This window comes from Cardiocondyla obscurior, linkage group LG15 (genome assembly GCF_019399895.1).
Source record: "Cardiocondyla obscurior isolate alpha-2009 linkage group LG15, Cobs3.1, whole genome shotgun sequence".
Taxonomy (NCBI): domain Eukaryota; kingdom Metazoa; phylum Arthropoda; class Insecta; order Hymenoptera; family Formicidae; genus Cardiocondyla; species Cardiocondyla obscurior.
The window spans coordinates 5,135,677-5,157,754 of NC_091878.1; the positions used below are offsets into that span (position 1 = coordinate 5,135,677).

At 38.2% G+C, this 22,078-nt stretch overlaps 5 protein-coding genes and 1 long non-coding RNA gene across 15 annotated transcripts; 4 read left to right on the forward strand and 2 right to left on the reverse strand.

The window, feature by feature from the left end:
* Nucleotides 1-707: 707 nt before the first annotated feature.
* Nucleotides 708-2,924, forward strand: Rpn6 (regulatory particle non-ATPase 6). Its single transcript, XM_070666890.1, has 4 exons — nt 708-1,334; nt 1,514-1,908; nt 1,987-2,311; nt 2,597-2,924. Exons 1-4 carry the CDS (start codon nt 1,014-1,016, stop codon nt 2,825-2,827), a joined length of 1,272 nt encoding a protein of 423 aa, XP_070522991.1. The 5' UTR covers nt 708-1,013; the 3' UTR covers nt 2,828-2,924.
* A 735-nt stretch (nt 2,925-3,659) lies between these two features.
* Reg (proteasome regulator gamma) lies at nt 3,660-6,217 on the forward strand. Of its 3 annotated transcripts, XM_070666896.1 has the most exons (6): nt 3,660-3,796; nt 4,363-4,389; nt 4,994-5,026; nt 5,137-5,457; nt 5,652-5,788; nt 5,922-6,217. In XM_070666896.1, exons 1-6 carry the CDS (start codon nt 3,773-3,775, stop codon nt 6,142-6,144), a joined length of 765 nt encoding a protein of 254 aa, XP_070522997.1. In that variant the 5' UTR covers nt 3,660-3,772; the 3' UTR covers nt 6,145-6,217. The 3 variants fall into 3 exon arrangements, with proteins under 3 accessions (XP_070522997.1, XP_070522998.1, XP_070522999.1); XM_070666897.1 differs by lacking the exon at nt 4,363-4,389 and having other exon boundaries at nt 3,666-3,796; XM_070666898.1 differs by lacking the exons at nt 3,660-3,796; nt 4,363-4,389 and adding an exon at nt 4,437-4,884.
* Nucleotides 6,218-7,939: 1,722 nt separating this feature from the next.
* On the reverse strand, nt 7,940-9,502 carry LOC139108519 (uncharacterized). The gene is made up of 3 exons (XM_070666904.1): nt 9,179-9,502; nt 8,279-8,431; nt 7,940-8,169 (listed from the first exon to the last, which is right to left on the reverse strand). Exons 1-3 carry the CDS (start codon nt 9,351-9,353, stop codon nt 7,940-7,942), a joined length of 558 nt encoding a protein of 185 aa, XP_070523005.1. The 5' UTR covers nt 9,354-9,502.
* LOC139108521 (uncharacterized) lies at nt 8,063-9,556 on the forward strand. The gene is made up of 4 exons (XR_011546678.1): nt 8,063-8,186; nt 8,351-8,477; nt 9,075-9,143; nt 9,477-9,556. It is a non-coding gene; the product is annotated as an uncharacterized lncRNA (long non-coding RNA).
* Nucleotides 9,557-10,710: 1,154 nt separating this feature from the next.
* On the reverse strand, nt 10,711-13,016 carry LOC139108514 (enoyl-CoA hydratase domain-containing protein 3, mitochondrial). 5 transcript variants are annotated; one of them, XM_070666893.1, is made up of 7 exons: nt 12,555-13,006; nt 12,351-12,418; nt 12,217-12,282; nt 11,919-12,092; nt 11,545-11,732; nt 11,188-11,348; nt 10,711-11,072 (listed from the first exon to the last, which is right to left on the reverse strand). In XM_070666893.1, the coding sequence occupies exons 3-7, from the start codon at nt 12,271-12,273 to the stop codon at nt 10,849-10,851; spliced, it is 804 nt and encodes a 267-aa protein (XP_070522994.1). In that variant the 5' UTR covers nt 12,274-12,282; nt 12,351-12,418; nt 12,555-13,006; the 3' UTR covers nt 10,711-10,848. The 5 variants fall into 5 exon arrangements, with proteins under 5 accessions (XP_070522994.1, XP_070522992.1, XP_070522993.1 ...); XM_070666891.1 differs by having other exon boundaries at nt 12,351-13,016; XM_070666892.1 differs by lacking the exon at nt 12,351-12,418 and having other exon boundaries at nt 12,555-13,010.
* Nucleotides 13,017-13,649: 633 nt separating this feature from the next.
* On the forward strand, nt 13,650-21,766 carry LOC139108509 (serine-rich adhesin for platelets). Of its 4 annotated transcripts, XM_070666885.1 has the most exons (8): nt 14,029-14,151; nt 14,707-14,871; nt 15,009-17,210; nt 17,328-17,716; nt 17,890-17,967; nt 18,444-18,527; nt 18,913-19,812; nt 20,049-21,766. In XM_070666885.1, the coding sequence occupies exons 3-8, from the start codon at nt 16,929-16,931 to the stop codon at nt 20,245-20,247; spliced, it is 1,932 nt and encodes a 643-aa protein (XP_070522986.1). In that variant the 5' UTR covers nt 14,029-14,151; nt 14,707-14,871; nt 15,009-16,928; the 3' UTR covers nt 20,248-21,766. The 4 variants fall into 4 exon arrangements, with proteins under 4 accessions (XP_070522984.1, XP_070522983.1, XP_070522985.1 ...); XM_070666883.1 differs by lacking the exon at nt 14,707-14,871 and having other exon boundaries at nt 13,650-14,151; nt 16,939-17,210; nt 20,082-21,766; XM_070666882.1 differs by lacking the exon at nt 14,707-14,871 and having other exon boundaries at nt 13,651-14,151; nt 16,939-17,210.
* Nucleotides 21,767-22,078: the final 312 nt, after the last annotated feature.

Genomic DNA, 22,078 nt, shown 5'->3' on the forward strand with positions numbered 1-22,078 from the left:
GTACACCCGATTCATGTAAGAGAGAATGAGATAAATTACCAAATATGTGTAGTGGATCCTTCGGAAACTTTGTAATAATCAGTACAAGACTCCCTGAAGATTTTGATGTAGATATAAATTTAAATTTATAGAATTTAATTTAAATATCGTTCCGCCCTCGACTGAAAACGAAACAAACCTAGCGAGATCATTTACTTTTTGAACCTTCGGAGGTGTTTGTTCACTTATCAATAGATTATATTTTTTTACTTGCGTATTATAATTAAATAATAATTAAAAAAGATAAATTGTGAAATAAAACAGGAACTGCGCGACTAACCTAACCGCTGAATAAACGAACGTTTGTCTTTTACGTTGTTAATATTTAATTAGCCGTGGACCTCGTGGGAAACGTCGCAAAAAAATATCGAACGTGTCGCAATTTAAATTTGCGCGCTTGCTTCGTCTAGAAGAGAAAGTTCGCGTTTCGAGCGCTACCCTCGAGAGGACGTGCGCGTGCGACACGAACGGCGAATCGCGGGCGCGGTTCCGAGTTCCGACGTTTGTAACCATTTGCTCTGGGAACTTGAACTCAGTTCGGACCGTTCGGACTGAAGTCGACCGACGCCAAGTCGGACATTTTGTTGAAGCTAGTCAAAAATCATCGGAGGGTGCGAGAGTAGCTGGTTTGATTCTCGTAGCAGCATGACACGAGTTTTGCGGTCTCGGGACTCTCGGGGATCTGGGAAGAGTGGCAGGCGCAAGTGAGGAGTGACAAGCTGAAATTGCTGGGAAGCGCAAGTGAGCGTACACGCGTGATAGTGCGAGATTGTTCGGGCGTGCGCAACGTAAACCCTGTTGTACACACGAGGGGGACCTCGCTGTGGCTTGCACGCTTCGCTCGAGAGTCTTGAGACCCGTGACATATTCTTCTTCCTTCGCAGCCGCGTCAGCGAGCGAGACGCGCGATAACGTACGCCACGGTTCGAGGAGATTAGTCTTTTCACGCTACGAAGAGGCGCCGATCGTCCGAGATGGCCGGTGCAATGTTGTTCGAGCGGGCTCAGGCTGTTTCGGTAACAGACCGTAGCGAGGGTATCTCGTTGCTCAATGAGATTGTCTCAGATCCAAGTATCGGTGTTGCCGACGACGACGAGGACAACATCCGTGTCAAGGAACAAGGTATTTTGCACCTGGGAGAGCTTTATAAGAAAGAGGGTAAGGCAAAAGAACTGGCTGAATTGATCAAAGCCACCAGACCGTTCCTCAGTCTCATTAGTAAAGCCAAGGCTGCTAAACTTGTACGATCATTGGTTGACTTCTTTCTGGATCTGGAGGCTGGCATTGGTATTGAGGTAACAGCATTTCTTCTTGTATTTAATAAAGTAGGAGAGTTAGAGGGTATTAAAATTAGATTAGTTATACTGTAACATTTACCTGTATTTTTGTGGATTTGTCATAATAAAAGCTATATTTTATTGTATATGTAAGAAATAAAACAGGGCATGTACTAATATATGTGTTGTATACTTAGGTGCAATTGTGTAAAGAATGCATAGAATGGGCAAAGGAGGAACGCAGAACATTTTTAAGGCAATCATTAGAAGCCCGCTTAATAGCCCTTTACTTTGACACGGGCATGTTCAGTGAAGCATTGCAATTAGGATCTGCTCTTCTTAAAGAACTCAAGAAATTGGATGACAAACAGCTATTAGTAGAGGTTCAATTATTAGAGAGCAAGACATATCATGCATTGAGTAATTTAGCAAAAGCTAGAGCAGCACTTACTAGCGCCAGGACAACTGCCAATGCAATTTATTGTCCACCTAAAATGCAAGCGGCACTGGATTTACAATCAGGGATACTACACGCCGCAGATGAACGAGATTTCAAGACTGCTTACTCGTATTTTTACGAAGCTTTTGAAGGGTATTGAGATCAGTGCCTTAAATCATACAGAATTAATTTTGATAAAAAACGTATTATTTTTATTTTATTTATTTTCAGATACGACAGTGTTGAGAGTCCTAAGGCGTTAACTGCACTCAAATATATGTTACTATCTAAAATTATGTTGCGCACGCCAGAAGATGTTCAAACCATCATGTCTGGCAAATTGGCAGTGAAATATGCAGGACTGGATTTAGACGCAATGCGTGCAGTAGCCGAAGCCAGTCATCGACGATCGTTAGCGGATTTTCAAAAGGCGGTAAAACAATACCGACAGCAACTAGAAGACGACGTAATTGTACGCGCACATCTTGGTTCTCTCTATGACGCTATGTTGGAGCAAAATTTATGCCGTTTAGTCGAACCGTACTCACGAGTTCAGGTATGTATTTATGTTAATTTATATCCAAGTTTTTACATTTTTTTTTGGCTGTAAATTATTCGATTAATTTAATTTAATTTTCTCAATATATATATATAAAGGAAAATATACAATTATAAGTATATTGTATAAATTTGCCAATTACCAAAAGTTAGAAATTAAATAATAAAGTCTTGGGAAGAAGTCAATTATTATTACAGAATAAAAAAATATGTTCTGTAAGTTTTGAATAATATTTAGCAGCATGATTCTTTCTTATGTACTTACACTTGGGTTTTTCCGAAGGTGAGTCATATTGCTTCGTGCATATCTCTGCCATTGGCACAAGTAGAAAAAAAACTGTCCCAGATGATTTTGGACAAGAAACTACGAGGGGTTCTCGATCAAGGAGAAGGTGTTTTAATCGTTTTTGAAGATACACCACGTGATAAGACCTACGAAATCGCATTAGACACAATACACAGCATGGGAAAAGTCGTCGATACACTTTACCAGAAAGCCAAGAAACTCACCTAGCCCTATTTAATATGTATTTATACAAAAAAAAATCTATCGCAATTATTATAACCATTAATAATTAGTTACTCTCATTAAATACTGTCGATTAACTGTATTTTTCTCGTAATTAACGTGAGCGGTACGTAAGTGTCGCGAACAAGTGCTCATTTACCGATACGTTCATATAGGATCGCTTTTATTAATTGTAGGAATTGTTTAAAGAATGATAAACACGAGATAATCGATTTGCTTGAGATCTAATCAACAGGCCCAGCTAATCCCGCGTCTTTGAAATTATTTTTCGCAAATAATCAAGGACAGAAATAAAAAATGTCATGGTAATACTGAAAAGCGGCAAATATAAAAGAAAAAAAAAACAATGGACCGATTAGTCACTAAGTACTTATTCGCCTTTTGTGTGCATACAATTAAGCATTTTGTAAAGAGATTCATTATGTCGATGTGTCTATTATGCATTTTAAAACAAAAATGCTGAGATCAAAATCTAATTTCCGAATTGTTAAAAGTGTGAATGTTAAATCCGTAAAGATTTGTTTTCTATATAGCAAAGATTTTTCTTCAAAATCATTCTCTTACGATCAATACGACGTATTTTTCGCGCGATTCACATTCAAAAAATCGATCGTACTTTTGCGATCATGCGCAAGATCTACCACCCACAGCGCGACCGTAGCATTTCATTATCCTTCGTCCCTTTTACTTTTCCCATCCTTTGTAAAGAAAAAAGTCGCATTTTTCCGTTGATTTCAGATTGCGGAAGAAGGTGAGCGGCGGAAGTGCGGGCAAGGACGCATGTCCCCGTCGCGAGGGCGAGATCCTCATTTGATTACGTAGTAACGCGGAGGAGCGAGACGGCAGCGACTTCCTGTTTAAAGTTGCACGTTTTAACAAAGGAACATACAGTGCTTAGGTTTAGAGAGCTTTTTTCCTTTGTAAGGTATAATGGAGGATGCTACTACGGAAAAGGTAAACCACCGTAACGTCGTCGATCGCCGTATCGCGGACTGTAGTGGACGGGAAAACGGGCGACCGGGCTGGGTAGTTAACGGCGAGGGCGACGTTGCGTTTAGGTTAAGCCACCGGTATTTACGAGCGAGAGCGGGTGACGAAACCGCGTCGCGTCCGTCACCCGCGACGCCTCGCACTTACTAATTATGTCGAAAATTCACGTTGCCGCAAAGGGACCCAGCCCTTTCCCCGGATCCCTCACGATTTTATCTCGCCCCGCGAAATTCTCGAGCGTCGACTAGCGTGAGAAAAAAAAGGGACCCGTGGGAAGCGTACGGCTTTAACCTCCTCTCGCGTATGCTTCGAACGTCTGCTTTGCCTCGTCCGCTCGCGTGTCTCGCGCGAAATAAAATTCGCCGGCGTCTCATTGAGCGTGAATCTCGGGGTATGAATAATAATTGTTAAAGACGTAGCGATAAGCGCAAACGATTTGGTAATGGCGAAGGTCATTTCTGACTCGCACTAGCTGATTGCGCTTCTTACATTGGCGGACTCTTCATACTTTTTTTTTTCTTTTTTTTTAGGCATTACTACAAAAGAGAAGAAATGCTGTAAGCCACATTAATTTCAGTTATATGTTTTTAAATTAATTTTTTTTTGTAAATTACGGTGAAAAGCTATGTATAATTTATAAAAATGTTCAGTGAGCTTTATTTTTTATATTTATAAATGTATACAAATTATAAATTAATTCTGTCTCTGATATATAAGTACTGATCTAGAAAACAAAACGTAAAAGCTTATTTTTTTATGTAGATACTTGTGTATGTTAATGTTATATACTAAAATTTTTTTATATGTGAAAAACAATTGAACAATCTGTCATAACCAATTAAAATTGTATCAAGTCATGTAAAATCACAGTTAATTTAAATCGAATTTTATAGATATTCCTTGCCAAAAAGTTTCTAAATTCCTATTTGATACCTCTACTGTTTAATTGTTGTTTAATTTCTGTATAAATGTTTTCCACATTTTCTACTAATTTAAATAATTCGAAAAATGAATCGAGTAATATATTACCAAGTGGTTACACAAAAAATGGGGTAGCTATAGAATATAATAATAATATTAATAATGCATGAATTAAATTAGGATTAAATATATGCACAATTATCTTATCAGAGTATTATATTTTTTGAGTTTATTTTGCAGGTTCAGGAATATAAGGATTCTCTTATAACCAAGGTACAAGTTTACTTCTTTCTCCTTTTAATTAATAAGTCTAATTTTATATTAATTTGTATTTTTCGATGTATTTCATGTGAAATAACAGATTATAATATATATTTATTTAGGCAGAAGAATTGTTGGTAAAGGGATTTCCAGAGAAAATAGTTAAATTAAATGAATTGTTGGATACGCCTGGATTTTGCAATCGAAAGTTATCTGATGTACATCAAGATTTGAATGTACCCATTCCAGATCCTATAATTCTTAATCATTCCGAAGATATCCCTGCCACAAAGAAACTTAAATTGGACAATAATGCAGAAGAAACTAGTGGAACCAAAGTTATGGTACTTCCAAGTGGTCCTGTACCATGCAATAAAAAGTTGTGTGATTTGATTTACATAGTTAAGCCATACATTAGACAACTTTTGGAGGATTCCAATTTAGTAAGTGTTATTTATAATAAAATCTATATACAAAATAGATCGCACATTTTTACATGTTAATTATAAAGAATAGGAAATGAATTTTATTTTTAATTCTGTGCAAGAATATTTAGACCCTGTTACTTTTTAAAAGTATATTATTTTTATTACTTGTTAAATATAACTTATAAAAATTATTACTTGAAATTTTCTAGCTGAAAATGTGGATATCTTTTTTAATCCCAAAAATCGAGGACGGAAACAATTTTGGTGTTTCTATTCAAGAAGATACATTATCCGAAATTCAATCAGTTGAAAGTGAAGCTGCTGCATTCTTTGATCAAATTTCTAGGTAATAAATAATATAAATATCTATATATTTATCTATATAAATGTACAGACAATAGCATTCAATATTTTTATACTAATGTTGGATAAACGAACTCCGACAATAAGTTCTTTACCTATACTTGTTTTTTCTACAGATATTTCATCTCTAGAGGAAAGATCGTTAGTAAAGTTGCCAAGTATCCACACATCATCGATTACAGAAGAGCGATTCAAGAACTAGACGAAAAGGAGTATGTAAGCCTGTGGCTCGTTATGTGCGAAGTACGCAATCGTTATTGTTCGCTGCATGATCTTGTGATCAAGAATTTGGAAAAGATTAAACGACCACGTTCCTCCAACGCGCAATCCTTGTACTAGTAGGCATAGTTTTACGCACTGTACTTATTTACGTGCAGATTAATTCAAAAAAAAAAAAAAAAAAAAAAGCAAACGTAAATCGGAAATATAATAATATACAATAAAATTCATCTCCCTGCCATCCCTTTTCCTCTTCATCCCGTGGAGATAAATTGGTTGACATCAATCCATCATTCTATTAATTATGGCACTACAAATAAAACCAATAGCTACACTTAAACTTTACGAAATTGTATTATGTAGATTATACTTAACTTATTCGTACGTTTAAGTTCATATAACTCATTTTTTTTCCGTCACTAATATGTATAAGATATTTCTTAGATTTAAAAATAAAAACAAAGGTTTTATTGCAAATTCTTTTAATAGAAATTTTGCACGCACACAACATTTAACACACACAACTTCTTTTAGAATCGTATTTTATTTTTTTTTAATTTTGTTAATGCGTAAACTTTTTGATGTTTCAACATTATGTACTTGCATTATTTCTTTGCACATATTAATTAAAAATTTAATGGTGCGGCGAGCTTGCATGTAATTTTGCCAATTATATAATTGGAGCACTTATATGTGAACTATAAACGAGTGGTTGAAATGGAATTAGTGTAGTCAAGTGAATATTGCATAATTTATAATTTATATCGGTAAGGAAATTAGAAGATATAGCAGGCCATTAAATAATGTGAGTTATAAATTGTACTCTTTTTTTGTAAATGTTTACGCTTGATCGCGATAAATCTTAAATATAAGATAAATCTTGAGATTATATGGAATATAGCATAATCCTAGAAATAAATTTGTGTTCTACTCTTGTGAGGTGTAAAATAAATTATTCTCTTTCTTATATAGGCAAATAAAAACTAAGATATTCTTTAGATTTTTGAATAAAATAATTACATTATAGAATAAAAGAAAAACAGGTAAGATGTGTGCTCGTGTCTATGCAATTTATATAAAAAGTTTTTGCAATAAAAGTTTTTTCTCTGTCATAACTTTTATTTCAATGACTTGCAGAAGAAAAAATCATTATACGTATATTAATTTATTGTCTTTTGCCTCTTTATATTTTTAATTTTATCTAACAATTAAATAAAAAAGTACATTAACAATTGCATAAGTAATATTTAATTTTCAGTTATATTAAAAAGAAAATGGTAATTTAATCATGCGATCATATAAATGACCGCCAGATTAAAAAGAAACAAGATAATAAATCTGCCAATCTCGGGATTTCACGGCATAGAGAATTCGAAATGATCCGAAAACTTTCGGAAAGCATTAGGAGTATAAAAGGAATAAATTGGTACGGAGAGCGTTCCGTTTCCCGCTAATTTCAAGACCACGCCTTTTTTGTAATGGTTGCTCTAAGTTGGCGGGAACGGCGCTTGCTAGTGATTGGCCTATACGGGCCAATAAAATAAAATAATATAATTTTTTTTTTTAGCCCTGAGAAAACCGTCGCGAGCCGCCACCGCTATCAACGGTAAATCAGGTAAATTGAAGTGGCGATAACAGGCAATCGATATCGATTTACATCTTTCGTTTTTTGGTAGGTATATCTCAACTCAATTCTAATCGGATGATACATATGTGACATCTCGTTTGGTTTATGTATTTTATTTTATAAATTCATTACTCTACATACATATATATTATCTCATTTGTTGTCATTTTATAGAATTATGCGTATAACCTGCTGTCATTCTCGATTGCCAGCTTTGAGTAGCTTTCACGGGACCGCGTCGTATTTATAAATCATTTCTACAGCAGAATTTGGTCCCTAATTTAATCTTTACAGCTTGGTTTTCAAAATACGGGGAGCTTCCACGGAGGTGGAGACGACGGCTTTGGCGGCTTGAGGCTGGTCCCCCAAAATCCTCCAGATCGCCGCTACCACCCCATCGTGGGCCCCTTCCTTGGCATCGGTGTTCTTCTTAAAGTTGTGCACGGAATAACGATTGTACAGCCCCCAGATGCTGTTCATTAGCTTGCTATTGTACTTGAGAGGTGTCAGCTCCCAACCTGCACATGATAACAAGGTTTGTAAAATCCAAAAGTGTATTTGTCAATTTATAATACGATAAATATAATACGATAGAACAAAATAATACGATAGAATGAAAGGTCTCACCTTGTAGCGGCAATCTTGGATTAAATGTATTCTCCTTTTTGTCCTCAATTTTCTCTTTTTTCTTCATTACAGACATGGAATCAGCATGTTCATTATGACGAACTTTCCACACTGCAAAAGCTCCTTGTGGAATACTAGCCATTTTTGCACAGTCTACAAAAAAAATATACTCGTAAATAACTTGCTATGAAAAGATTAGGTAATTAAAATTCTAAATTTTTATTATATTAGACTTTCGTGCGTTTTTCAGCAATCAGTTTGTTGTAATAATTTTTATTTTAATAATTGTTTAATTAAATTATTCACGATTTAAATTTTGATTGAATATTCATGTCCATCAGATGCGTTTATTCATGAAATGGAATAATATGCTTCGATAAAATTAAAAAGGACTTATTTTAATTTAATTAAACAGAAGTAACTTAATTTAATAACTGTTAATAAAGTGTTTCACAAATGAGTAATATCTCGGACTTAGTCATGTGACGAATCAATACAATAACAGTGTGATTAATATACGTGTGTATATGCATGTGCAAGGGTTATGAACTTCCCGCATAGAATATGGTTATTTATGTTCCACTATCATGCCTGTCGTGTCGCGCTTTGATCTTCGCTCGTGCGATAATCACCAATACTTTCGCCAAAACACGATTCCGTTTAGCACATGAATAAGTCATAGACACTCTGCGGACATTTACAATTAATTTTTCTGCGTTTTATTAAATGTACGGCGATCTAATTTAAATCACTTTAAAGAATTTTATGCTCATTATTTGTCTTTTTTTTTTTTTAGTACTCGGAATTGGAGGAGCATCTCGTTCTATTTTAAATTCGTGAGACGACGCAGATCATCATTTTAATGGTAAGTACTTTTTTATTTTTTTAAATTAAACTGACCAGCACAACTTTCGAAAAGCAGCTCCGTTATTTGTTTCCTCGTGAACCGTATTTGCGTCGCCAGGCCCGCCGTACTTTCTTTCTTTTCGTTTCGTTTCACCCTTCGAATTCTGGGCTTCTGAGAAGCCTTGAACCTCAGGCAGCCGCCAGCGATGGTGGCTTTGGTAAGATTCATCAACCGACAGAAGGCCTTGTCCTTGCGTCTGATGCACTTTCACCTTAGCTGGTTTTTCGCAATCACAAGCTAGTCGCGTGAGCCCGTTTGTCTCGACTTGAGATTCTTCGGAGTCTGTTGCAGAACTCGAAGCGATTGCCGGCTCCCAGAATTATTTATAAGCTCGGTTGGAGAAATACCGAGGAAGATAGCTGGATTGAAACGGGCGGAGAGACGCGCTCCTTTTTCTTATCCGCGGCAATAAGAGCTGCGTATCGACGACCTTCTAACAAGACCACCGCGGACTACTGTAGACCTTATCGCTTTCAGCGAACGAGAACCCAGTGTCACAGCCCGACTCCAACGATGAGACACGATAAACGTGACGATACGGCGCATCGTTGCGTCATACGTACCTACATGATCGAATAATATCGTAAAAGAAAAAAATGACACTTAATGCACGTTTAAATAATCCTGATACCGTTGGATCTAGCGTGAAATCAGTTCGCGTTTCGTGTGATAAGGAAGAGCTAATCGGAAGTTAAGAATTGTTTGCGAGCCGTTCGCGAGATACAATATTCAGACGTCATATATTCGCGGAGAAAAATATATTTGCCGAAATTTTCGCTATATTTAAACACGAAGTGATAAGGGATTCGATTGCGCCATCGGAATGTTCTATACTCGTCCTGACATAAAGACCACAAACGAAGATTTCTTGCGAGAGAGGGCAAGATGTTATTGCGACGGAAAATTTTATTATAAAGAAGCTAGAAACAATAACTCGCACTTTTTAAACTTTGCAGCGAATATTTGTCGCGCGTTTTTTTATTCGATGGATGTAATTTCTCTAACAATTTCTTCGACGGTTATCGTAAGTAGGACAGATCATTAATGCAACGACGTTGAATGTGTTATCACATTGCGAATAATAGGAAAAATGGTTAAATACTTTTTTCTCCATAATTCGAGACATATTCTTTCGGTTACTTAGTCTCATAATTATTATTTTAAACAGTAAATTAAATTTGTAATTTTTATATTTTTCGGGAAAAAAAAAAATTTTTTTTTTAGAACAAAACAATTTAGAATTAAAAATTTATTCCTTTTCTTTTAACTAAAGTTTATAAACTATAGTTAAGGAAATTGTTTAACGTCAATAGATAAAAGAAAAAATACGTACGTGCTGCACTTATCTCTTTTGGAATTATCTTATACATTTTGCTCATTTCGCAGATTTTTAAAAATAATTTTAATTTTTTCAATTGATAACGATGTTATTTGTTTCTACTACATTACATTGAATCATTTATCTCTCGTGTAAGTTAAACGTTTCTAATTTTCATTATAATTAGTAAATTGAAATATAAACGTCGCCGTTTAAAAAAATATATATTTATCAATCATATTTTTACAATAATTTTTTTAACAAAATTATAAACAGCTAGATATTATTCTAATTATTAATCGTAAAAATACATTTCGCATGTAAAAAAATGTTGCACCAATGTAATTAGTTATCCTCGTGCGACCAATTCGGCTTTCTCTTCGCCAAGAAGCTGTTTATTCCCTCTTGTGCGTCTCTCATTTTTAAATTGTTCACCATTGTTTCGGTGCCGTGAACATATGCCGTGGCTACGTCAAGACCCATTTGTTTATGCAGGAATATTTTACCGATATGTACGACCGCGCGGCTCTTCACGTTAATCGAGTCTGTAATGCGGCGAACTTCTTCGTCTGAAATTGCAAATTGCGACAAAGTTTATTTTAAATTATTTGTGACTGTTCTGCACTTTAATTTTTTATTTTAATTTTTTTTTGTTAATGACTTTTTGATTATTTGAGAACTCACCGAGCTTGTCGTTCGCCACGACTTTGCTCACGAGGCCGCATTCATAAGCCTCTCTGCTGGAAATCGGAAAGCCGGTAAAAAGCATGTACATTGCGCTCTTCCTTAGCACATTACGCACCAACGGTATACCTGGCGTCGAGCAAAATATCCCAAGATTCGCTCTGCAACGAAATATATTTAGAAAACGGTACTTAACATCATTCCGGCGCAAATCGATACGGGTTACATAATTAAATAATATTAAATTAAATAATAAAATAAATTTTTAAATTAACAAAATTACTAATAGATAATAAAATAAGTAAGACAATAATTAAGTGACGAGGTGGAGGTGATAGTAAAGGGCGAGCTTCTCACCCCGGAGTGGAGAACGAGCTTCTTTCCGTGCACACCGCGATATCGCAGGCTGCGACCAATTGGCACCCAGCTGCAGCTGCCAAACCATCCACCGCTGCAATCACCGGCACTGGACTTTGACTGATAGCAGACATCAACTCTGAGCAGATCTCGAACACGTCTCTGTGCAGCTTCGCATTTGCAGCCGTCTAAACGATGCAAGCTGATGCTGAGAGAAAAGTATAACTCCCTTCGGCCTCAGTTATAATTTCATGATGATATTTCTAACGAATAAATATATAGTTGACTCAACCATTAAAATAATACAATTGTCATTGATAATATCGTGGGGATTAAATTTTTCTCTCGGTGTAACAACGAAGTTGACCACGAACCAGTTCCTTCAGGTTGTGTCCGGCGGAGAATACTTTTCCCGGCTCGGACGTCAGCACGATCGATCGGAGCTCCTTATTGTCTTCGTCCCTTTTAATTTCTTTCACCAGAGTCTTCAGCATTTCTAGCGATAAAGAATTGCGAGAAGGTGAGTCGCTCAAACGAATGTTTCTCACCTGAAAATAATTTGATAGTTAATTTTGCGGCTGGTAAAGTCAAATAACTGTTCCAAGTTTTTAATTTTAATTAAAAATACAATTAAAAAAAAAAGAAAAGAAGGAAAGTAAATTATATTTTTACCCCATTTTTTTCGGTCGTCTCCACATACTTTTTCTCAGCAGACAGTGCCCTTGCCATATATTTTCCCTGCAACGTTAGATAATTAATAATTAAAAAAAAATGTAATTATTAATTATCGATATTATAAAAATAACTGATAAAAAGTCGGATTGCCGTGCGCAGTTTAAAATCTTCCCGCAACTCGTTCTTTGTTCCCACAAGCCTATCGGATTCAAGAAAATACATATGAGATAATGCCACGATACGCATACATATGCAAAGTGTATCATGTATGTGCACATTACATAACAATGTAGTTTTTTTTGGGAAATTGAGCGCATGATTGTAAGATTAAGTACCTGGAGAAAAGCGAGACCATTTTTGATCTGGAACTTGGAGATAGTTATCATTTTCTTTCGCTGTCTTATTCCCCCCCAAGTTTTTAAGCGAAAAATTTTAGGTTAGAACATGAGATATATCGCGTACCTCGAATCGAACTCGACGCCAACTGACGCGATACTTGCTTGAACATGAACTTGGCTCTATATAGCGTAGAACAAACAGCACTTATCGCGGAGGAAAGTCAGCTGTCGCGCGAGTCCGCGAAGCTTTAAAAGAGGAAACTATTTCGAAGTCTAAAATTGACAAAATAATAAAAAGAAAATACCTCCCAAATTAATAAAGACTGCCGTAACATTTATACAATATTACAAAAATACATAAAATTAAATATAATTATAAAATATAAATAACGTAATGAAGTAACGAACTAAATCTTGTAACATTTTACCACGGCATAAAAATATATAAAATATAGAAGTGCAATGTAAAAAAATGGCCAGAGAAAGGGCTGATTTCTGTCTCCAAGGTAGCGCCGTTTCCATAACGACCAGTGTTACTCTTAACGACGAACATGGCTGAAGCCGAGGGTAAGTAGGTGCGAGCTTGCATTGTCGCGGGTGCAAATTTCTTTATGCCGAGCGAACGGCAAATCGTGAGAGGGTTTCCGCGCCGATTTTCCTTTCCTTGCATCTCTTCACGTCGTCAATGTCGCTAACCATCGCGGCCCCCTTCCGGTCTTCTTCGACCGTCCCGCTCCCGCGCGGTTCGCGTCCATTCTAATTATAGGGTCGGCGGCCACCGGTGCACGGTTACGAGAAAACCGCAGAGGAAGCTGTTGACCCCTATTTCGTAACAGATAGAAGTTCCGCCACAGATTTCGTGAGTGCTTGGATCCAACGCGAGAAAGATACACTTGGCAGATAACCTTTTGTGCGCTTAACAGCTCATCACGTATTGTTACGCTATCGATTGTCCAGGTTCTTTCAAGTTTGTTCTCATAGCCGATAAGTGTTATCTCCGAAAAAAAAAGAAAGAAAACAAATTAAAATATGATTAGCAGATTCTATTATTTTTCTTTTTTTTCTTTTAGGTTATAATTTAATTTGCCATTCCGCCCCGGATATGAGGTAAATTAATTTGTTATGGTTACCGATGTAGCTACGGAGAAAAGTAACGACGTGAGAAAAGCGAATGGGGACCATGAAATATTTCTCCTACGGTCTCTTTCCCCGCCGTTTACCCACGTCGGGGGCCGAAGTGGCCTAAAGACTCTAAAGAAAAAAACCGGCGAAGAGGAGAAACGAGGGCCACTTTGTGAGACGGCGAGTCTGGGCCGAAAATAAACTTCCGTCGCGAAGATACTAGCGGTTACAGCAGTTGTAAGAGCAGCCGCTCTTACGAGAGCCGGCCCGGCCTCCTCTTGGGAGTCTCGGGGCCTCCTCTCTCAGTTGGTGTCCGGATGTGCTCGCGGCCAGATGCTGTGTTGCGTCCCGAAGAGACTCGCGGACGGAGGCCCGTTCTACGACGAGGCCCCGTTTCACGACGGGCTCTTGTTCGATAAGGGCCCACCATCGTCAGTGCGCGAGGTACGAGCCCAGCTGTTTCTTGAAGAAGGTGAGCCCTTCGCCCCAGTATCGCTCGCCCTAGCTACGTCCGGCAACAAAAATTACCTTGCAACTGCTGCGAATCGTAAATCTAACATATTCTCTTCATTCTCGCTGAATCTAGAAGCGCATGTTAATTAAATTCACGATTTTTACGACAGTTACAATGCAGTTTTTTTTTTTTGTTGAACGTAACGATTGTTTTTTCAATTGTTAAACCGTCGGGATTGTACTTTGCGCTCATCTAGTCTCGGTTCTCCGTCTCACAGAAGTCGCTCTCTGTTGATACCAAAGCTTGGACAATTCTTATTTCGTCGCAAATGCCAGTAATTAATGAAAAATAATGTAGTATTACATTTATTTTTCTGCCACTCGCGTGTCTAAAAGCAGGTATAACGAATCGCGGTATCTCGCCTCCGCCGTGCATACTGATTAATTTACACCGACTTGGCGATTCCATTAAGACTCTTGTTGACCTTAGACGAGAGACGAACGACAGAGAAACGTAATAGCTCTGACGTAGAAAAAGAAAACCAGTTTTTTTTTCCAATGCGTGTGGTTCTAGAAGAGAAGTATAAGCAGAAGCTGTGGGCGACTTTGACTCAATGAGATCATTAAATAGCACTGTTACAGCCTCTCGTGTGAAGAATCTTTCAAGATCTTTTGTCCCGGAGATTGAGTGGAAAAATAGAAAAGAAAAAAATCTTGGCAGTAAAGTATAAATTAACACGTGAGAATTTCATTATATTACATTTTTTGAAACTTTTATTTATCGCTTGTCAAAATAATTATATACATATTTTTTTTTTAATTTTTATTCAACAAATTATTGTGACTTCCGACGTTTTTATCGCATTGGCTTTTCAGACTCTTGTCGCAAGATCGTGCATACGATGACGACTGCATTCTCGCCACACACTTAGCTGAGAGACGCGACTGTTTCGTTTCGCATCGGCATTGAAGGCGATGATGAAACTTCTCGCGCCCTCGATCCGTGATCGGACAGTTCGAATCCGCGAGAAAATTAATTAAGAAAAATGTGGAGAGGAGCTCGGCAAGGGGCGACGAAACGGTCCCTCCTCCCGCTCGGGAAACGAGAGAGAGAGAAAACTGGGAGAAGAAAAGGTCCGAGGACGGAAGGATACTCTCGATTCGCGCCTCTGACGGATGGGGGACACGCGCGACTCTCGCGGCTGCAGCCTCGCGGATGACGCCTAAAAAAGGAAGCTTGCTCGCGCCCGAGAGGCAAGAGAGAGCCGAGTCCCGCGGGGGCGAGCCCCCTGGCCTTCTCTCGTCGTCCTCGTTGGCGATCTCGGCATGGTCCCGCGAGAGTCTCTGCGTCGCAGGTGCGATACGCGCACCTGAGATTCGACCGCGCAGCCATCGCCCTGGACCCGAAAGCGAGAGTCTCCTCCCTTGAGATAAGCCTCGCTCGTACGAAAATCGCGCGGGATTAACGAGTGCGCGATTAAAAGATAGACAAAAAATAAAAAGATAAAAAAAAGAAACGTATTTCCACGTCAATCCCGGAGAAGTTGACAATTCTTAATTAGCAATCTTAATTTCGAATTAATTTTAATTTCTTTTTCATTGTGCAAGAGTGCCGCTTAGTTCAACCGACTTAAGAGAAGCAGAAAATATTCGTAGAAATTTTTCTTTTCATAAAAAATGATAAGATCTTCTCTTGTTATTTAATATGAAAACGTGGAAGTCCAATGAAAGTAAATAAGACCCTCTCACGTAGAAAATTTATATTTACTTGTAAGAAAATCTGTTTGCTTCGCGCACGCACCGGAAGAATTCGTCGCTTTCCTTAAAACGGTGACGCGGTATTAAAAATACCCTCGATCAGTCTCGTCTCGATGAAATTTCCATGGAAAAGAAAATGTAGGATTCGCCTTTTAAAAACGTACGGTTTATTGAATGCTGGCGTTATCTCGAATACGAGCGGCTCGTAATAAACTGGGGCACTCTCGAAGTGATCTCGCAAGAAGAGAACACTGGCTAGCCGTTGCGCAATACCTCTCCGCGATCGAAGAAAGTGCAATTTGCAATTTAGATTTTTCTGTACTTCCAATCGCGGCGTCTTGCATCGCCACGCAACGTTTCCGAGGTCTCGTGTGCTTTTCCTTTCCTTTTCTTCTGCGTGAGAAAAGGAGAGGATGATTTTATCGACAAAATGACTGGAAAGATAAATGAACGTACGCAACAAATATAGGAATAGTAAAATAAATTTGTAAATTGAATTGTCAAGCTTTTTAAAAAAAATTTGTATTTATATTTGATTGACTTGGGATAGATTGCGGTGATAAGCGTGCGTTTCGCACTCGCGCGACTTTGCTTCTAGATTTTCGTTACGTGACGTACACTTATCGTCGTATTTGGCAATCTCTCGACGCTCTGTCAGCGAAAATATCGATTATCCGCGGATTCGTGGCCTTTGTCAGACCGAATAGCAATTACCGCGAGGTGAGTCAGATCGGATCTCCGTATTAGATCGCCGGGGATCGATGCCGCACTGCACCGTGTATACCAGATATTCAAGAAAGAAAATGAGAGTGTAGTTTATTAATTTGACGAAAGGCGAGTGTCACGTTTTACGTCGCGACTGGAATACACAGGTTTCAAATTAAAAATTGCGATTTTGGCTCAGACGCGGCCGGCGATTGCAATTGAAGTTTTGCGTTGTTTGAAAGGAGCCAAAAAAAAAAGAAATTAATAAAATGCACCCCTCAGTCGCGCGAGGTTGAAATTGCTAGAAAGCCGACTAATTGCTGGACCGTGTAAATGGATGCAGATGCGCCGCCGCCGATTTTGCTGCCGTGCGCGATCTGCGCGCGGACCTTTATGCCGCAGTCCTTGGAGAAGCACGCAAGGATATGCGAACGCGCCGCCGCCAAGAAGCGCAAGCCCTTCGACTCGGCGAAGCAGAGGATCCAGGGTACTGAGCTGGCTGAGTTCCTGCCGAAACAGGAGGTGCGTCGGCATCAGGACGTGCGGATCAGGTCTTCCTGGAAGAAAATTCACGACGACTTCCTACGAACCATTCGAGAGGCGCGCGGCGAAGTCGTGAGTCCTTTTACGATTTTTTTTTAATTTACTTAATTGTACAGAATATTTTTTATCTCTATATATTTTATTTGTACATAAATTTTCTACATTTTATTATAATTTTTTTCGTTTTAGATGGACACGCGCAAGCAATGTGATTCGTTGATTTCGTCAGGTGCTCCAACACGCGCCAACGAGAAAGGTACCTGCCCGACGTGCAGTCGGCAGTTTGGCATCAAAGCTTATGACCGTCATGTGGCCTGGTGCAAGGACAGGGTGACCAAAGTGCCGATGAGTCCTGCGACCAACCTGGCGAAAGAGCGCCTAGAAGCTCGCATGAGGTACAGAGCACCAGCCTTCAAGAATCGGCGAGCCATCAATCGCGAAAAGTACAGCCCGGGTTCGGCGGCGAATCAGGCTGCAAAGACCTCAGTATCGTCCCCGGCGCTCTTTAAATCGAAGGAGAGCACCTTAATCTTTAATTCCAATCGAGAGAGTCCTGTAAAACAGAAGCCTGCCATTACGTAAGTCAGACTTTTTAATTTTAGTGTAACAAGCATATATTCTTTATTATTTAAAAAATAATGAAACTTCTTGAGCTATTTAGAAATTATTTTTTATGACAGATCGCTTATTTTTATTTAAATTTATTTAAATTCTATGATTTTTTAATTAAATCTATTAATTACTTTTACAGAAGACGACCTGGACAACTCAAGGACTCTCCCACTTCACCTGGGCCTATGAAGTCACGTCTTGCTGATCGTATAAATGGGTAAGATCTTTTTTATAACAAGAATATTTTTTTTTTAAAGTATAAAAAAATGTATTACTTATAGAAAGTAATTAAAATAAATCAGCTGTAGAACATAAATCTATTTAGTGTCGTTCATGAAGAGAAAGAAAAAGAATGAAGTTCTTTAGAAGCATTTTTTAATTACTGACGGGATAAAAAAATACTGTTATCAAAATTATTCTAATTTTATTTTTGAGGATTATTAATATTGTAGTTATTAACACTGTAGTTTGTTAGATAATGTATCGTAAATTTATGTATAGCAGAGTATAATAATCTAATTGCAATTTTATAATCTTATTAGTAATTTGTGCAAGTTGTAGGTTTGTGCACATTGAAGTTGGTAAAAAAAAAGTTGTGCGGCATTAAAAGATTTTTTTTTTAGTTTCTCTTGCCACACCTTTTGTGTATTCATGCACGACGGTTAAGTAGTTAATGTGTCAACGATATTATAGGAAAATTGATCTGGCGATACGTCCTGCCTGGTGCAATTACGTACGCAGAAGGCCGGATTTTAGTCTCGTGCTTAAAGCTAGAACGTAAGTTCCAGAATGCAGAATCGAAGGGAAAGAGAAAAGCACAATAGATATATTTTTTTTAATCCACGCTTCAGCTCAGAGCACTATAGAACATAGAATTTATCGAAGATTAATTTTAAACTTTTTTTTTTTAAATAATTTATTCACCCAGATTAGATAATGTTGCACGTTCGAGCTTTCATGCGCAAATGTTTGTCTGCAAAATTGATTGACACGTCCACTGTTCGTCTGAAGTAAAACACAAGCAGGATGTACTTCGTTACGTATATTGCATCACGTTTCGTTCGTTATATTTTATTTCTCATATTTGTATCATTAAAGTATGCAAGAAAGTTCGTGACAAAATGTTAAAGCTCGCAAACTACTAACGACATTTCAATTCCAGCGGCGCGTGCAAGGATTACGATCCCTTTCTGAGGGCTGAGCAGCAGATGAACGAGCTGCTGTCGGATACGAGCGATCAGTCTGTAACGGGGAGTCCGAAACTGCAACAGACCCGTGACACTCTGTATCCTCTCTCGCACTCCTCCGCCTTTGTTAAATATCCTTCCGCTGACAAAAGATCGTCCCTCATAGCGCCACCCACCGAGTTCGACGACCTTGTGTCCAACTTCTCGAGCGATTCCACGGAGACCAACTCGATCTCGCGCGAAGTCTTTCTGAGGCCCGATCTCGCGACCAGAGACACGACAGACTCTGCAACTCCGAAACCAGTCAGAGAGCTGGGCAGACGAGTCATAATCGATAAATCGAAGGCGCTGGGTGTCGACGAGCGTCGTGGCGTCGCCGTTAGCGCCGACAAGTCTCATAAAATCTTTGACAAAGACCCACCGAGACCTCTGATCAATCGGTCCGACTCGATCCGGGCCTCGTCCGCGTCCAAAGTTTACTCGGGCCTCGACAGGAAGACTTTGGGCGATGCGAGAAGGACTCGCGGGTCCAGGATCGCCGAGACACGCAGGTCGTCGGATCAGAATCTTAATAAAAAAAATAATAATTACTCGTCCTTGTCCGGCAGTAACCTTAGCCTGAACTCGATCGTCTCCTCTTCGGAGCTGGACGTCAAGCGATCGAACTCAATGTTCGACGACCTGATGTCATCCTTCGAGGAGGACGCATTTCCTGGCCTAAAATCCTTTTTCAATAACGAGTCCTTTGACCTGTTCAGCCCCGGAGGTGACAGGCGGCGAAACGGCAGTTTGATCAGCGACGAAGAATTGTCCTCGCCCGAGAGCTACAAACCACAGGATCACGGCAAGCTTAGCAACGACTCAGCTTACAGCAGGTTTGTTCTTCAAATTGTTACATCGTTCACATCTTCGCTTTCATTGATAAATAGTTAAAAATAAATTCTAAAATCATTATCGAATTACCGAAATTAAATCTATCAAAATATATTTTTAATTTTTTATTAGAAAATGAAATTTTACATTAATTTAATAGAGTTTAATCATTGTTCATTTCCATCTGCGTTGCGTACTCGCGCGCGCTTTGAGTTCAGCTCGATTTGTGCCTTCCCAGTTTAAATCGCAAATATTCGCACCATGGACGCAGCGCTAACGATGCGATTGACCGTCTCGACGAGGACGTGTCCGGGAACGGATCGTCGCCAACGGCAGCCAAGTGCAAGATGTCCAAGTTCTGTCACGAGTGCGGCCAACGATTCCCGGAATCTGCCAAGTTCTGCTGCGAGTGCGGTGTCCGGAGGCTCGCGTTGTGAACGCCGTTCTCCACGTGCTGCTTATTCTACATTTTGACATTTGAAAAGAAAAGAACGAGTCGAAGAGAAGAATACTACAAGATATTGTCTGGATGGGACAGTGTACAACTTTTTACTTCGAGAAGATCTCGAGATTGAGAGTACCGATATTTTTCGAGTGGAAATGTATTCTGATCTGTAATTTTGAATGCATTTTGTGAGCGCGGAGATCGATTTTAAAGTAGTTCTCCGAATTTTAGGCAATGAATTTACTGCCTCGTACAATTCAGATATCTTTTACATATCTCAGAGTTTCGACAGCGACTTTTACGAAAGTGCGTTTTTATACGACCGGGGAAAATAATTTTTTTTAAGTCTACTTAAGTTCGCTTTGTAGACAACGCATAGATTTGCTCGCCATATTTGAGCGATTTGTTTGATAAGTATTTTTTTTTGGTCACAAATACACGATGTACACCGAGAGTCACCGAGCGATCGTAAAGACTTTTTACAAAATCATAGGTACGACTTTTTGATAAGCTTTTTGTACAAATAAAGATAATCATGCAGATACATTTCGTGTCGACAGTGGAAAAATTAATAGAAATCAATGTGCATTAATCTCGTAAAAAGAAGTGTAAATGGTGACGATTGATTAAATTGTTATATTGTTTGATTTAATTCCAGCGAATTAAAAAGTGCAGGTCATTATTCAGATAAAAAAAATGCTGCGGTTGGATCTTTCGTATTTTTTTACATTAAATTTAGTTTTATACTTCGCTAAGCGATCTAGGTATTAAGGTAATGTCTCCCGAATTTGGAAGCGTTTATTTTTACTTTAGCTCGCTTAATTCGCCTAGTCTTCGCGTGATCCTTGCGTTTAATATTGTACAACAAAGTTTTTGTAAAATAAGAAATTGCTAGTGATTAACTGAGTCGTGCTAATGCAAGCGTCAGCATTCGCTCAATTAACGTCGTTAACGATAACAAAATGCAAAGTGCCGACAATGCGCGAAAGAGAAATTAGTTGTAAGTGAATATTTAATTAAATGTGTGGAACTAGAAATGCACAGGTGGACTTTGCAAAATGGCTCCTCATATTTATTCTCTAACGCAATAAGAATATTATTTATAAACGCGCTAAAAGTTAACAAAGTATAAAATATTTGAAAAATATACAGAGTTCGGGATACTGTCGATTTTTACATATTTCATTAAAGATTTTAATTTTTTAATTCCGCGGAGGGTGAGAAAAATTATTCTTTCAGTGCTGAAAGCCTTGCGAAAGAAAAAAATAGATTTACAAGCCGTAATAATTAAAAATTACTTATAACAATTCTAACAAGAGTGGTTCTTTAGAAACGTTGGCTCTCTGGTGACTTGTATCAAAGAGCAACGTTACGATAAGCGATTGACAAAGCTGACCCGACGTCTAACTCGAAAGACCACAATTTCGAACTAATCGTACGCGATTAAAATAAATCATGTATGTCCCAAACTGTATTTTTGCAAGTGCAATAAATTGCGATGCTTATACAAATCTTTTACTCTCTTCGTTGCATTGTACATAAGAATATTTACAAAAATAAATTTGTCAACGCAGAGAGTAAACGCAATTTTAAACGTCTTTTTTCACTTGTTTTTTTATTTTTTATTAGCTGACATTTATTGACAAATGAGTTATGCAAAAGCTGAAGGATTCTTGTCAGTCATGACAGTTGTAAAAAGAAATATTCATATCTAAGAAATATTAGTGAAAATGTTATGCCGATCAGTTGGTCAATTAATACAAGTAAGTAAAATATTTGTCAGATTTTATAACGCCAAATGCTTACTGCCAATTAAAAGTATA